We start from the raw sequence: 15,123 nt of genomic DNA on the forward strand, positions 1-15,123 counted from the left end.
ATTTTTTAATACCTAAGTGAAATTTTTTCAACACGACTATTAAATAGTCCTGGGACTTGCAAACAAGGGTTTAAAACTTTTCACAGTACCAAACAGATTCAGTTTATGTTTTATAGACATGTAAAGAAATCTTTTCAATTTAAAAAGGTTTATACAATGCTTTCTGTGCTCGTCCAGAACCCCTACAATTATCTTCAACCTCTTTTTATGAATATATATGTTCAATAAAACATTGTGTCCAACTTGATGGAGAATACCTGTATAAAACATTTTATTAAACACAAAAGTTTTATCCTGTAATTTATTTGTTTGCTAGTATTTGAAATATCAGTATTAGTGAAAGGAACATAAAGTTCAGAAAACATGATGTTTTTTTCTTTGTTTCATATTTATAAAGAGCTTGTACTATTTTTGCTCTTGTTCCATTACATATATTAATTCTTGTTGCATAAAGTTTTTTAAAGTCTGATCTATCTCATGATTACTTAAGAGCATCATCATCATTTTGATATATATTAACAAATTCATTCAAGACACTATAACTAAAACAAAAAAACTACTTTTATATATTTCCTGTTTTCCCATTTATAACTGTGAGATATATTAGAACGATCATTTCCAGTTTTATCTTCATTTTCAGGTATATCACAAGATTTAAACTAAAGTGCAACATCAATGATAAGAAAGTTTTTTTTTTTTTTATTTGAAATAAATTGCATAAAACCAGTTCTACATAAAACATAGTGTACTGATGCCTTGTTTATTTACGCATGTTGTTGACCTTCATAATATTCTGATAATAAAATTCTTCAAATGTCTATCCTTCCCAAACTGCAGTATTATAACCTTAAGTTACAAAATGATTTTTGTGTACATATTTTCAAAATTCAACATATAAGGTAGAAAAAAATATATATCAAAAATCAAATATAAATTGATCATCAAACTATAATTTCCTTTGGGGTGTAAAAAGCAAAACACACAAATTAATCATTTACAAACTTCCACAATGTTTTACTGAATTTCAGCCATAACAAACAGTCACCAGTTCCGCATATTGTTTTAATTCAGGATTGACATATATATTTTAAAACCTCGGTGTCTCTTTCTAAACAATAAGAATCTAATTGTATATGTTATAGTTTGTATCTATATCAGTATTTATTTAAATGAACTGAACTTGAAAAGTTTCGTGTGATGGGAGAATTGTTTTTTCCTTCAATTTTGAAAATTCCGTACAAATGTAGATATTGATTTATTACGACTATCATAATGTTATCATAGTAGACAACAGAGAAATAAAGATAAAGCACAAATTTTTTACTTCATTAACTGTTTCAAGGGCGGCGAAATATATTTAGCCTTAATTTTTTATTGCCCCAGGGATCAATATAGAGTTGGAGATGTAATCAATATAACAATTGAAACTTCGAAAAGAAATCACAGACTACAGGAAAATGAAATGCAACAATGTCGTGCTTATAACAGGAGCAAACTTTGGTTCCTGAAACAGTCAACAGGTTATTTCTACCAAGGAAAGTGGATAATGACCCATTGTAAAGGTAATAATCTATGTAAATATGGGTATTAAGTGATAACCTGTAATCATTGACATCAGGGAGACACAGGCAAAATTTTAATTTCTTAGTTTTTAATTTTTCATTCATTATTCTGTAAATGTCATCAAAATGAATACACTAAACAGTCAAAAGAACAAAACTGTTCTCCATATAAAGAATAAAATGGCGTTTTCCTAACTTGACCCGCGTGGGTCAGGTTAGAGCGCTATGATTTTACAATAGTTGTCACTGTGTACTCTGGAAACGTTAAAGGACATGTCAAATCAATTACTTAGACTTGTTTTAATCATACAATATCTGCAATACCTGTTATAGTAACTTCCAGGGTTTGTTCAAATCACATTACTTGTTTTTAAACTATTCGGTGATTCTGTTGGCGACCAAATTTCGTTCAACATATATAAATATATTTAAGCTTCAAACCCAAAATATATAGAATCTATACAGAAATTCATGCTGGGACTTTAGGAAAAGTCATTTTAGGGTGATTTGAGTACAGAAGATCATTTTTGTATATTTGTCATTATTTTGCCTGTGTATCCCTTTACCTCATGAGCATATTGTGAAAAATGGCCGTTTTCATAGAAAAGCCTCCTCTTACAAGTTCAAACTGCTATTAAACTATGTAAAATGCTTCAATACTGATGAAACTTGGCACACATGTTAACTGGACTATAGCCTCTTTAACAGCATGCTCAATCTTAAATTTCCTGTTACCATGGCAAATGGGGGACGTCTCAAAATAGCCAAAAATCACTATTTTGCATTATTGTTTCCATCAAAACTGATTTCAAAGTGCTGCAACTTCTCAATGGATTGAGATGGAGTATAATGCTTTTTATCATTTGTTACACGTTACCTTATGATCGACCTGAGTCCATTCAAAGCCTGTCACATGTCCAATATTTTCTTGGTGATGAGGGGGGCTGCTGTCCCTTTCAAACCCCCGAAACAGAAGAGGCATATCTTCCTTTCTGACAACCCTCTGATGTACATTTTTGATAGCGGGAGGCACTTTTTAAACAACATTTCCCAAACGAAAAACAGTGTTTTGAGCCTAAAATTCGGTAATTTTGCACTATTTAGGCCTCAAATGGAGGGTCATAAAGCCGTCAAAACACGGCTATATGAGGTAAAGGGTTAAAACATTTACGCTAGAAGCTTGTGAAAAAATGTGATAGCCTTTACAAATTGACATTTTTTACATCAAATGAACAAGAATCATGTTTTAGAAAATGTTAAGTAGTGAGTCATGCGCATCCAGATCGTAAACGAGTTTAGCTGTTGTTTAAGACAGTTGCTTTAATAAACAAACTTACATACATACACAAATACATACATACATACATACATACATACATACATACATACATACATACATACATACAAACATACATACATACATACATACATACATACATACATACATACATACATACATACATACATACATACATACATACATACATACATACATACATACATACATATATACATACATACATACATACATACATACATACATACATACATACACACATACATACATACATACATTACATGACAAATTAACGTTTTCAAGATAAAAACCGGAACATTATTTGAAAACAAACGTTACAATATCAGTTAGAACTGGTAGAATTTACTATAAAATGATTGAAATAAGATTAAATTTCCTCTGCGTTTGAGAAAAAATCGTTTCATTATATACATCCAATTATTTTTTATCAAACTATATTATATTACAATCTAGAATCTCGAACTGTTTTATGCAAAACGCAAATTTTAGACAGACATTGAGTATTTTCGATTCAACTAAAAATTTGCTTTTGAAACTGATGCTGTTAAAAGACTTTATTCTAGAAAAAATAATTGGTCCAGTTTTATTTTCCTGAAATTATGAAGCTTTTATTTAGCTATGCTATCATTTCTTTTAATTAATAGCTAATAATGCGCAGAGATTGAGTTAATTCATAACATTCTATTTTTTCCACAACAGGAAGGAATATATTTATAGGACAATGTCTTCGCAACACAATTATCTATCTATGGGGAGATTCAACAAGTTTGCAATGGTTAGCGCACCTGAAATCTTCGAATTTAGCTTTAGGTTGTACAATTAAACGCATATCTGGCGAACGATGGCACACACGTTACGAAACATATTGCTTGAAATACAATTTATGGATTATATATATACCTCACAATATACCAGCTGTTGCTGGCGGGGTATCAAATATGAGTAGTTACTTTTCAAAACCTCTATCTGAGCAAGTTAAGGATTTCAAAAATACAAGCAAACGTGTTGTAATCCTTCACATATATTCGCATTTACAAATAGAGCGTATTCAGTTTTTCATAGCAAATGTTATCGCTATGCGGTTTTATTTAGAAAAATTAGAAAGAATGAGTCAAACTCAAATTTTAATCAAATTACCTCACATGCATCGTGACGATGGAATTGATGGATGGGTGATAAGACAACCTGACTATATTGGTTTATTATATGAATCTGTTATACGGAAAGTGTTTACGGGCATGCATCATTCTGTTATTGCACTACATAACAAAGATATAACAATCGCAACGAAAAGCATGAAACTTCATCCTGAACACTTTGTTGTTTCGGCGATGGTAGAACAATTTTTATATTATGTATGTTAGGTGTTATATTGCTATATACTCTTTATAAATCTTGCCGTATGTGTTTACACTAATGGCATATTGGTTGACTATTCGTTGGCCTTTCGCGTTGAGTACTGGTCATAAACCTAACACCATTTTATTTTTGAGCCACAAGTTTGACCAAAAGTATAAAAATGTTTGAATTTTTTTTATTTTAACGTTTGTCTGATTCATATAGAATACCCTTTTTTGCATTATCATAGAACGTAAATATATTTAAACATTTTTCAATTATAAGGCAAAACAACTGTATCTCATAGCATGCATTTTTGAATTTTATTATAAAGATTAAAATGTTCCATGTTTTCATGTCAAGCTCTTATAAAATTATCTGAAGCAAAAATATTTCTATTTTACCTTTTTATTGTTTTGACAATCTTAAATAATATGTTGTACTATTATCAATATTGAAGTTCTGTAACAGTTCATATATGAATTAAATGAAAGTTCAAGTTTTAACTTTTTACAAGCCATGGAATATATTAGTACTAATGACTTACAGAAACATAAAACAATACTAAATGCAACTGAAATTTGATTAAATGGATCTGACCTCTTTTGTCTTTATCAGACGATTAATGATGAATAGCGTTTCACTTTTAATAGTAATACGCATTTTTTTCCCTTCTATGCACATGATTAACGCTGTAAAAACTGAAAATATATCAAACTGTCGTATTTGAACAAATATACATTTTGAAACATTCGCAGATGTGTTCTTATGGAACCTTCAATGTGATATACTATTGTCATTCCATGAAAAGCGGTATATGGTCCAAAGTAAGAATGTGTGTGACATAAACTAAATAACAATGGAATGTTGAAAGGGGATAAGAGGTTACGAAACCTGTATATTATAAATAAGAATACAAAACAAGCGCCCCAATGCGTCGAAAACCAGGTTTTCAACAACCAAGTATTGATATGACAGGAATTATGAATGAAATATGGCAGTGAAGTATGATGCTGTTATGAAATTATTTTTAGTAGTTCAAAATAAAAATATTCAAGAAACTTGAGTGGCAATTCCAGGTTGTATTTTCATTTAAGCTACACACATGCTAAGTAAAGTATCAATAGATCAAAGTGTACTGAAGATATTGCATAGAAGCTAACCCTAAGTAACCTTGACCTTGCTCCCAGGTATATAAGTATCAATCACAAGCTGCATCTTAATTTAAGCTACTCACACGAAAAGTCTGTTGGCAATACGTCAAAACTCAAGTTATTACTTGAAAACTTAATATGTTTTTTTAAGTAGTGACCTTGACCTTGACACCTGCGTATCATTTCCAATTTGGTGTTGATTTCGGCTGCCCACATACAAAATGTGATGTCAATAGATCTAAAGAAACGTCAGATGTAATGCAAAAAATGAATTTCTTTTTAAGCAACAGTGACATTGACCTAGACTACAGACATCTGGGAAGCAATTTTGAGTTGCGTCTTGATGTAAGCTACCCAAACACAAAATATGCCGTCAATATGTGACAGTTTAATTATTATTTGGACACTGAATTTCTATTTTAATCAATAGCGACCTTGACCTTAATCATAGTCACCGAGATAGTAATCCTGAGTAGCGTATTAAAATGAAATTTCAATATCTTATTCTGATTTTCACCCCAAAAAGTCAACAATGTCAGATCTTAATCCTCTGAATTCATAACCTCAAATTATAAAAAAAACATGCTCCTTTTATGCTTAAAGAATTCTGCCGGAATCGGCAGAATTTGGCAGAAAGTGTGATGTCATAAATAACAGTTGCAGGATTGAGCAGAAGTCTGCAGAAATACTAACATTTATATTTTGAAATTATCTTTTAAGTACGCAAAGTTCAAATCAATAGGATAGAAGAAATATTATATAAGATAAAAAGCAATTATCTAAGATTTGACATGTTTTGAAAACATGATCTGTGAGCAATTGTCATAAACAAGAGAAACGCCCACCAAAATCAATGATGCAGAACGCCCAATACAAAGACGCTATATACATAAATGTAACAAGAACGCATAAATGTTATAAACATGCCTATTACTCACAATCAGACAAATCATTCAATATCTTTTAGGAATCGAGTGCCCACCCGGCGTCGGAGGTTCGAACTTCCTACCAATGACCCCATTTGATTGTTAAAGGACTTGCGTAGAGGAGGACTTAACTCATGGGCCGTCCGCGATCCGTACGCTAACAGGCCTTTAACGATAGGTCAGAGTTTGAACGATGGACTGAGACGAGGGGACTTTGCAAACCCTGGTTCCAGATCCGGGCCTCCCGAGAGGTCGGCACTCAGCGCCAAGACAGCCGCTCCGAGACCGAGCGTGAAGCCGCCGGCAGATGATCAAACTTCCTGTCAGTGACCCATTTATGAGGTATTTTCGCCGGTTAAGCAGCCAGGGGTGCAATCGGTCAATCTTGGCCTTTTTATATCATGGATCATTTTTAAATGTCTTTCATTTTTATTTTTACTTGCTTCAAAACTATCTCCATTGTATGGACATCATTTTTTTAGTTTTATTTCTCGTATTTCAAACATTTCTCACATCCTTTTTCATTGCTGCTACAATATGAGCTTATTGTGTTTGATTTTGAACTTTTCATAGCTATTCATGATTTTACGGCGACGTATTTGGTATTTATTAATGGATCTTTTTGTAGGTAAAATAGTGACAGGGTCGGTTCCATTTAATATTTGAGGTAAACTATTCTCTGTGTAATTTGAATTCGTTACAATGCCACCTATCATTGCAGCCTGCTGCAATATTGTTTCTTTGGCTTTGTTTCACCTTTTTTTAGTGAATTTTTGTTTGTTCTTTGCTGAGTCTTGTTATGTCACTTTAATTTACTAAATAATGTTTCATATTTTATGGCAATCTTCTCAAACACTTTCATTTACATTGTTTTCCAACCTTGCATTTACTGTTGCTTTTTGTGCACGATAGAGAATTTGTTTTACGTAGTTCTCCAAATCAGTTTTTGACAAAGTGAAAACTTTACAAATGCTGCAGTAGAAAGGTACGTTATCAAAAACTAAGTGTTTTCTGTAAAAGTGTTTACGCACTTTGCTTTCTCGCCCATATAATAGTAAACTGTACATCTGGTGCATCTATAAACCTTCCCTCTTGAGTTGCATTCAGTGGGTCTTGTGTTGCTATAAACAGGTATTCTAAAGTGAAGATATAAGATATTGTAACTGCCGGGTCAGTTTTGTTTGTATGTTGAATTACTTATACACAGCTGTGTTATGGTATGATAAAACAATGTCAACATGTAATAAATTCCATTATACAAATCTTCTAACCATTGCTATATTGTTTGTGTTTTTTTTGCTTATAATAGATTTCTTACTTAAACTATCGTTTACCATTTCTTTGTAAGGAAGTTATATACATTTTTTAAATAACTATTCAATGTTAATTTTTGGAATTTACATGCATATTACAAACTAATAAATTAAATCTCTTAACTACAGTGAAAGTTGAGAAAACCGGACAGCTTTCGGACCGAGAGTTTTGTCCGGTTTTCTCAGCGGTCCGGTATTCTCAATGTCCCCGTCAGCTGTTCAGGATCCTATGTACCGAGCAATGACTTACAAAGGATGCTGTATATTTGCATTTTCATGATCATGTGTACGTATATTGCTAAATGATAAAAATACAATAAAATATGTTTTAATTATTTTTGTCCTATTATTGCATATAAATACAATAAAATTTTGGATTTAAACCAACAGCAGTTACCTCATAACGATATAGTCCGATTACATCCGTATATGCATTTGGGTAATGGATAATGATTTATCGAACATAGGTTGCTTTTTTTGTTTATAATAATGCTCCCATTGTAAATATTGCCGATACCATATTTGTCAGATAAAGATTTTTAAAGTAGGTCTCGGCAAAGTTTCACTGTCTTTTATTTATTTAACTTTGTCACTTATTGACAGTTCTCGTCGAATTCTTTTCGGGCATGGAATAGAACTTAGCGCCGATAATTGTTGTTTTCATTGCGTTGTCATTTTGGGAAATGAATATACAAATAGCAACGCAATATAAAAATACTCTATTCTGTATTCATACTGACTAATTTAACAATTCATTGTGCATTTTGGCATTTATATAAAACGGTAAAATATATTTACCTGCTTACTAAGGGGCGTGGCTGACCCATTTTTTGAGAAGAATTATAAACAAAAACATAACGCTTCATTCACTGATAGTTTTACTTCAAATAATGCAGACTGGTTTGATGATGAATGTAGATCGTTGAAAAACCGTTATCTAGATGCTTTGAATAATTTTAATTATTGTAAAGATGTAGAAAGTAGAGAATATTTTTTTATATGTAAAAAAGAATATAAAGATTTAACCCGTAGGAAAAAGAAATCATATATAAAGAGGAAATATTCTGAAATTGAAAAATTACGATTTAGTAAACCAAAGCAATTTTGGTCTCATTTTAAAAAAAATAAAACATCTGTTTCAGATGACATTTCTGTAGAAGATTTCAAGACATATTTTGAAAATTTATCTAACAATATTTTTGAATCAAAAAATTTAGAGGGTAAAACGTTTTGTAATGAACATGATTTTAATTCAAGTGATTGTAGGTTTGATGAGTTAGATATACCCATTACATGTGAGGAGATCCGTAAAGCTGTAAAATCCTTAAAACAGAATAAAGCTTCCGGATCAGACTATTTATTAAATGAGTATTTTATATCGTCCATAGATATTTTATGTGGACATATATGTGATTTATTTAATATTATTTTAGAGTCTGGTTTTTCCCAGATAAATGGACAGAGGGTGTTATTGTGCCTGTGTTCAAAAAGGGTGACTCAGGTGACGTAAAAAACTACAGGGGAATTACTCTCCTAAGTTGTTTATCTAAACTTTTTACTACTGTATTAAATACTAGAATTGAAAATTTTTGTTCAAACAATTGCATTATATCAGACTGTCAATTTGGTTTCAGGAAAGGAAAATCAACTATAGATGCCATATTTATTTTACAAAATGTAATTCAACACTATCTTAATAATAATAAAAGGTTATATGTAGGGTTTATTGATTTAAAATCTTGTTTTGATAGCATATGTAGAAACTCGCTTTGGTTGAAAATGTATAAGTGTGGCATTCAAGGTAAAATATTGCGAATCATTAGAGATATGTATAATAAAGTTAAGTCATGTGTAAGATGTTGTAATTGTTATTCTGATTTCTTTAAGTATGCCGTAGGCTTAAGACAAGGGGAGGTAATTTCACCGATACTTTTCTCCATTTTTGTAGAGGATTTAGAGTTACATTTACAAAGCAACATAAGTTCTGGTTTGTTAATTGACGACATTATATTAATCTTGTTACTTTTTGCAGATGATATGGCTATTATAGGCAAAAGTCCGGATGATTTACAAAATAGCCTTGATTTATTGTATACTTATTGTATAGAATGGGGATTAGAAGTTAATATTGAAAAAACCAAGATAATGATATTTAGAAAAAGGGGAAATATTTTTAACAATGAAAAATGGTTTTATAACGGACAAGAAATAGACATTGTAAACCATTTTAATTATCTTGGCACAGTTTTCAGCTACACTGGTAATTTTTCGTTGCACAGGGAACATTTGATTGGTAAATCTTTGAAAGCTTTAAATATGTTATTGTATAATTGTAAAGATTTTGATTTTAAGACTACATTATTGTGTCAGCTTTTTGATGCATTTGTTGGATCAATTTTATCATACTCTTCGGAGATTTGGGGCTATAATAAGTCCAAAGACATAGAACTTTTACACATGAAATTTTGTAAAAGAATTTTAAATGTTAGACAAAATACATGTAACGCAAGCGTATACGGAGATTTAGGTAGATATCCTCTTTTCATAAATAGATATGTTAGAATTATAAAATTTTGGTGTAGATTGTTAGTTACAGATAATATTATCTTGCAGAAGGTTTATGAACAAAGTTTATACGATTGTCATAAAGGTTGTAATAATTGGGTTACTGATGTTAAGAATATGCTTGATATGTATGGGTGTTCCGATTATTTTGTTAATATTAATAAAGTTGATTGTAAAATTTTTCCAAGATTGTTTAAACAAAGACTGTTGGATAATTATAGACAAGAATGGAATACAGCGATTGAAAACAGTTTAGTATTGGATCTTTATAAAAGTTGTAAAACAACACTATTATATGAAAATTATTTAGATATTTTACCAAAACACTATAGATTTTTTATTACAAGAATGAGAATGTCAGCTCATTCACTGAGAATTCAAACTGGAAGGTATGGTCAAAATAGATTGCCACGTAATGAACGATATTGTCTTTGCTGTAACAATGTTGATATAGAGGACGAGTACCATTTCATATTGATATGCCCATGTTTCTTAGAAATTAGAAAAAAGTTTATTAAAAAATACTACTATAAAAGGCCTTCCATGATAAAGTTTATTGAACTACTATGATGCAATAAAAAGAATATATTATTTAATCTGGCAAAATATATAAAAGAGTCATTAAATTACAGAAATACTATTGTTAATTCTGTCAGATAAATTTGATTTATGAATATATATGTCTTATTAAAGAAATTCCATTCAACATTTTTATGTATAGATTTTTCTGAAGATATGTCTGCTATGTAAACATGTATATTTAATTATGTTTAAAACAGTTTATCCTCAACACTTTAATACCATTTTTTGTTAATTTGAAATAACATTCTAGAATAATAACTAAAGTAACGTGACATTGTCTTTAAAGTTTGTTTTAATGCATTGGAAATTAGTATTGAAAATGTATTGTAATGTATTTCAATGTATTATCACACTATGTATGATTATGATTATGTACTATGTACAAGTCGAAATAAAATAATGTTCTGTTCTGTTCTGTTCTATGTCTTACAATAAATCAAACTGTAAAAAGAGACATAATTAACAAATAAGACAATCAGTGCTCCGTTACCGCTCAAGTAGCGTTTTAGACACAACCAATTGACAAGTACACAAAGTTATTCACACCTTCATAGTCCGGTATTGTTAGGGTAATTGTCTATAGTAGTAGACTTTGTAGTACTCTATCAACTGTTCGATATTCGGTTTTTTTACAGATTCCGGTATTGTCAATGTTTAATGCAATAGTTTAAAGAAGGGAAAATTTGGGACTGAAAAATTCGTCCGGTATTTAGAGAGTTCCGATTTTCTCAGCGTCCGGTTTTCTCAAATTTCACTGTATATGTACATCACAATGTCAATATCTGATATACATTTTTGAATATTCAAGGTGCATTTAATAAATGAACAAAACCGACAAATATGAATAAGAACAATAAATATACATTCATCAGTGCACTCATTTAATTACATGACATGACACACAAAACATATTTATAAAATAGATGAATCCACAAAGACACAATAATGTTTATACAAAATACAAGATATTATGTTTCAATTTGCTGTTGCACATGCGTGATGGCAAACGACAAGCGGCAAAATTTGAGGCTTTGTCTTGATTTGATTTACTTTCAGATGATAAAAAATAATCGACAAAACCATACATAAGGAATGCCTGAAACGACCAAATTAAAAATGTTGCATGCTCGGTTTGATCGAATCTGTTCATGGAAGGTAATGGAAAGTGCAAATCACCTTCATGTCCCCCTAGCCCCGGCTTAAGCAGAATCCAACATCTTAATATTAAAATTGTGAAATTTTAAAAAATAACCATCTCCATATGCGTTCATGTGGCGGTTATAATGGAACCTTCAATGTGATATATAATTGCCATTCCATGTTAAGTGGCGTATCTATCCAAATAAAGAATGTGTGTGCGCTAAATGGGAAAACAATCTGCGAAATTATCTCAAATGTACCTTGAACGGGATCAGGGGTTAAGGTTGAGAATGAAATGAAAATTTCACACATTATTGTTACAAATGTTACAGGTTGTTACAAGTGTTACAGCTGAGGCCTTTAAAATGGTCAGAAATCGGAATTAATAGGGTTACATAGATGTTACAAGGTTGTTACATAGTTGTTACAGCATAGTTTCAAATGTTACGAGAGTTTGGAGTGAAATGAAAATTTCACGGATAATTGTTACAAATGTTACAGGTTGTTACAAGTGTTACAGCACAAGCCTTGAAAATGGTCAGAAATCGGAATTAATAGGGTTACATAGATGTTACAAGGTTGTTACATAGTTGTTACAGCATTGTTACAAATGTTACGAGAGTTGAGAATGAAATGAAAATTTCACACATAATTGTTACAAATGTTACAGGTTGTTACAAGTGTTACAGCACAAGCCTTGAAAATGGTCAGAAATCGGAATTAATAGGGTTACATAGATGTTACAAGGTTGTTACATAGTTGTTACAGCATTGTTACAAATGTTACGAAGGTTGAGAATGAAATGAAAATTTCACACATTATTGTTACAAATGTTACAGGTTGTTACAAGTGTTACAGCACAAGCCTTGAAATGGTCAGAAATCGGTATAAATAAGGTTACATATATGTTTCAAGGTTGTTACGTAGTTGTTACAGCACTGTTACAAATGTTACGAAGGTTGAGAATGAAATGAAAATTTCACACATTATTGTTACAAATGTTACAGGTTGTTACAAGTGTTACAGCACAAGCCTTGAAAATGGTCAGAAATCGGAATTAATAAGGTTACATAGATGTTACAAGGTTGTTACATAGTTGTTACAGCATTGTTACAAATGTTACGAAGGTTGAGAATGAAATGAAAATTTCACACATTATTGTTACAAATGTTACAGCTTGTTACAAGTGTTACAGATGAAGTCTTTAAAATGTTCAGAAATCGGAATTAATAAGGTAACATAGATGTTACAAGGTTGTTACATAGTTGTTACAGCATTGTTACAAGTGTTACTAAAGTTTGGAGTGAAATGAAAAATTCACAGATAATTGTTACAAATGTTACAGGTTGTTACAAGTGTTACAGCACAAGCCTTGAAAATGGTCAGAAATCGGAATTAATAAGGTGACATAGATGTTACTAGGTTGTTACATAGTTGTTACAGCATTGTTACAAATGTTACGAGAGTTTTGAGTGAAATGAAAATTTCACAGATAATTGTAACAAAAGTTACAGGTTGTTACAAGTGTTAGAGTAAAAACACTAAACTGACCAGAAAACGGAATTAATAAGGTTACACAGATGTTACACGGTTGTTACATAGTTGTTTCAGCATTGTTACAAATGTTATGAAGGTTGAGAATGAAATGAAAATTTCACAGATAATTGTAACAAAAGTTACAGGTTGTTACAAGTGTTACAGTAAAAACACTAAACTGACCAGAAAACAGAGTTAATATGGTTACATAGATGTTACTAGGTTGTTACATAGTTGTTACAGCATTGTTACAAATGTTACGAGAGTTTTGAGTGAACTGAAAATTTCACAGATAAGAGATATAAGGAACAAACTTGTTACAAATGTTACTGAATTCACATGCGTTACGTAGGTGTTACTCAGTGTTACGCTTGTAACAAATGGCAAGTGTTTCATTGAATTGCGCCCATTTTGTGCCCTACGTGAGTTTTCAAGTAGGAAAACTGGAAGCACCAAAATTGAAAAATATCGGATATAATTTTCTAAAAATGCCTAAAACATTTATACACAGTAATAATGTCATGCTCAACCATATTCAAGGATTAAAAATATTATATCTTTGGATTTATTTACAGCCTCCACACGAGTCATACTAATGTGGCAGTTATATAGACAAAACGAAATTGCTAAAGAGCGTCCATAACGACAAACTGGTGAAATTTTGAAATAAGGAACATCCGCATATGTGTTAACATTCGAATAATTAAATGAAATAAAAGTAATTTTTGAAATTCTGAACCGAAAGATCCGATTTAATCCTGCACCAAGTCTATTTATAAACATACTCAGTTACGTAATTATTAGGGTATTGTTCAACTGAATTGGAATGTGTGTGTAAGAAAAAGAACAACATTATATATGTGTTTGAATTGTTTTTCGTTAATACGTATTGATAATTATGTATGAACTGTACTAGAACTTTGTGTTGCTCTCTGCTATGCACTTGCCTAATTGTATGTACTGTAATTGACATGTGTTTTCTCTTGTATTTGTATGTATGTAGGCTAAGAATAAGTAACTGAAAATTGAGACTTGCTTTGAAATATATGAAAATTGGCCTTTGTAAGGTTGCATACAGTTAAGGGGTAAAATGATTCCCAAAGACAGAAGCACCCTTTTTGCAACCATCTTTTGAGTTTTCAGTGTAAATATGGACAAAGGCCTAGTGTTATTCTTTGACTTTGAAAAAATTGATTTTACTTTTTAGGAAAATATGTTGTTTTATCAAAGTTGGAACGCTCACATTAACTTGTTGTGATTTGCTTATCTTTTTTATTATAAGATTTCAAGGGGACGTTTTAAAACATATTTATGATCTGGACAAGACGTTAATATGAAAATAACAAAGTTCAATTACAAAAATGTTTTGAATTATTATTTGGCATGCACTTCACTTTTCCCTCACTTTTATTTATTTGCCTATGAAGGCTGCTTAGATGCGTCAAATACTTTTTAGGTATGCTTCGGACAACAATGAAGCAAAAAAGCACCCTGGTATTCCTAACATAATGTGGCAGTTAGATATATCATTATCACACAACTTCTTAAAAATTTCTTGATTCTATGAAAAAGCAAGCCGATATATCAAGTATTTTTTTAATTATGTTAAATACAAAAATAAGCGTGTTAGATAATAAAGGATAATAAGTCAAAATCATGGTAGAAGAATTTACCACTTCTGCACACTGC

The 15,123-nt window shown here is 31.0% G+C and overlaps 1 protein-coding gene across 1 annotated transcript; it reads left to right on the plus strand.

The window, feature by feature from the left end:
- Window positions 1–739: 739 nt before the first annotated feature.
- Window positions 740–4,519, plus strand: LOC132731406 (NXPE family member 3-like). The gene is made up of 2 exons (XM_060717587.1): window positions 740–1,562; window positions 3,580–4,519. Exons 1-2 carry the CDS (start codon window positions 1,463–1,465, stop codon window positions 4,242–4,244), a joined length of 765 nt encoding a protein of 254 aa, XP_060573570.1. The 5' UTR covers window positions 740–1,462; the 3' UTR covers window positions 4,245–4,519.
- The last annotated feature ends 10,604 nt before the right edge of the window (window positions 4,520–15,123 follow it).

This window comes from Ruditapes philippinarum, unplaced genomic scaffold (assembly GCF_026571515.1).
Source record: "Ruditapes philippinarum isolate M1 unplaced genomic scaffold, ASM2657151v2 ctg314_1_1_1_1, whole genome shotgun sequence".
Classification (NCBI taxonomy): Eukaryota; Metazoa; Mollusca; class Bivalvia; order Venerida; family Veneridae; genus Ruditapes; species Ruditapes philippinarum.

What these genes read in the sequence shown, in the direction of transcription:
- LOC132731406 (XM_060717587.1), top strand. Translation starts at nt 1,463, where the DNA reads ATGCAACAATGTCGTGCTTATAACAGGAGCAAACTTTGGTTCCTGAAA. An exon ending in GATAATGACCCATTGTAAAG is followed by an intron (nt 1,563 to 3,579) that starts GTAATAATCTAT and finishes TTTCCACAACAG; the next exon opens with GAAGGAATATATTTATAGGA.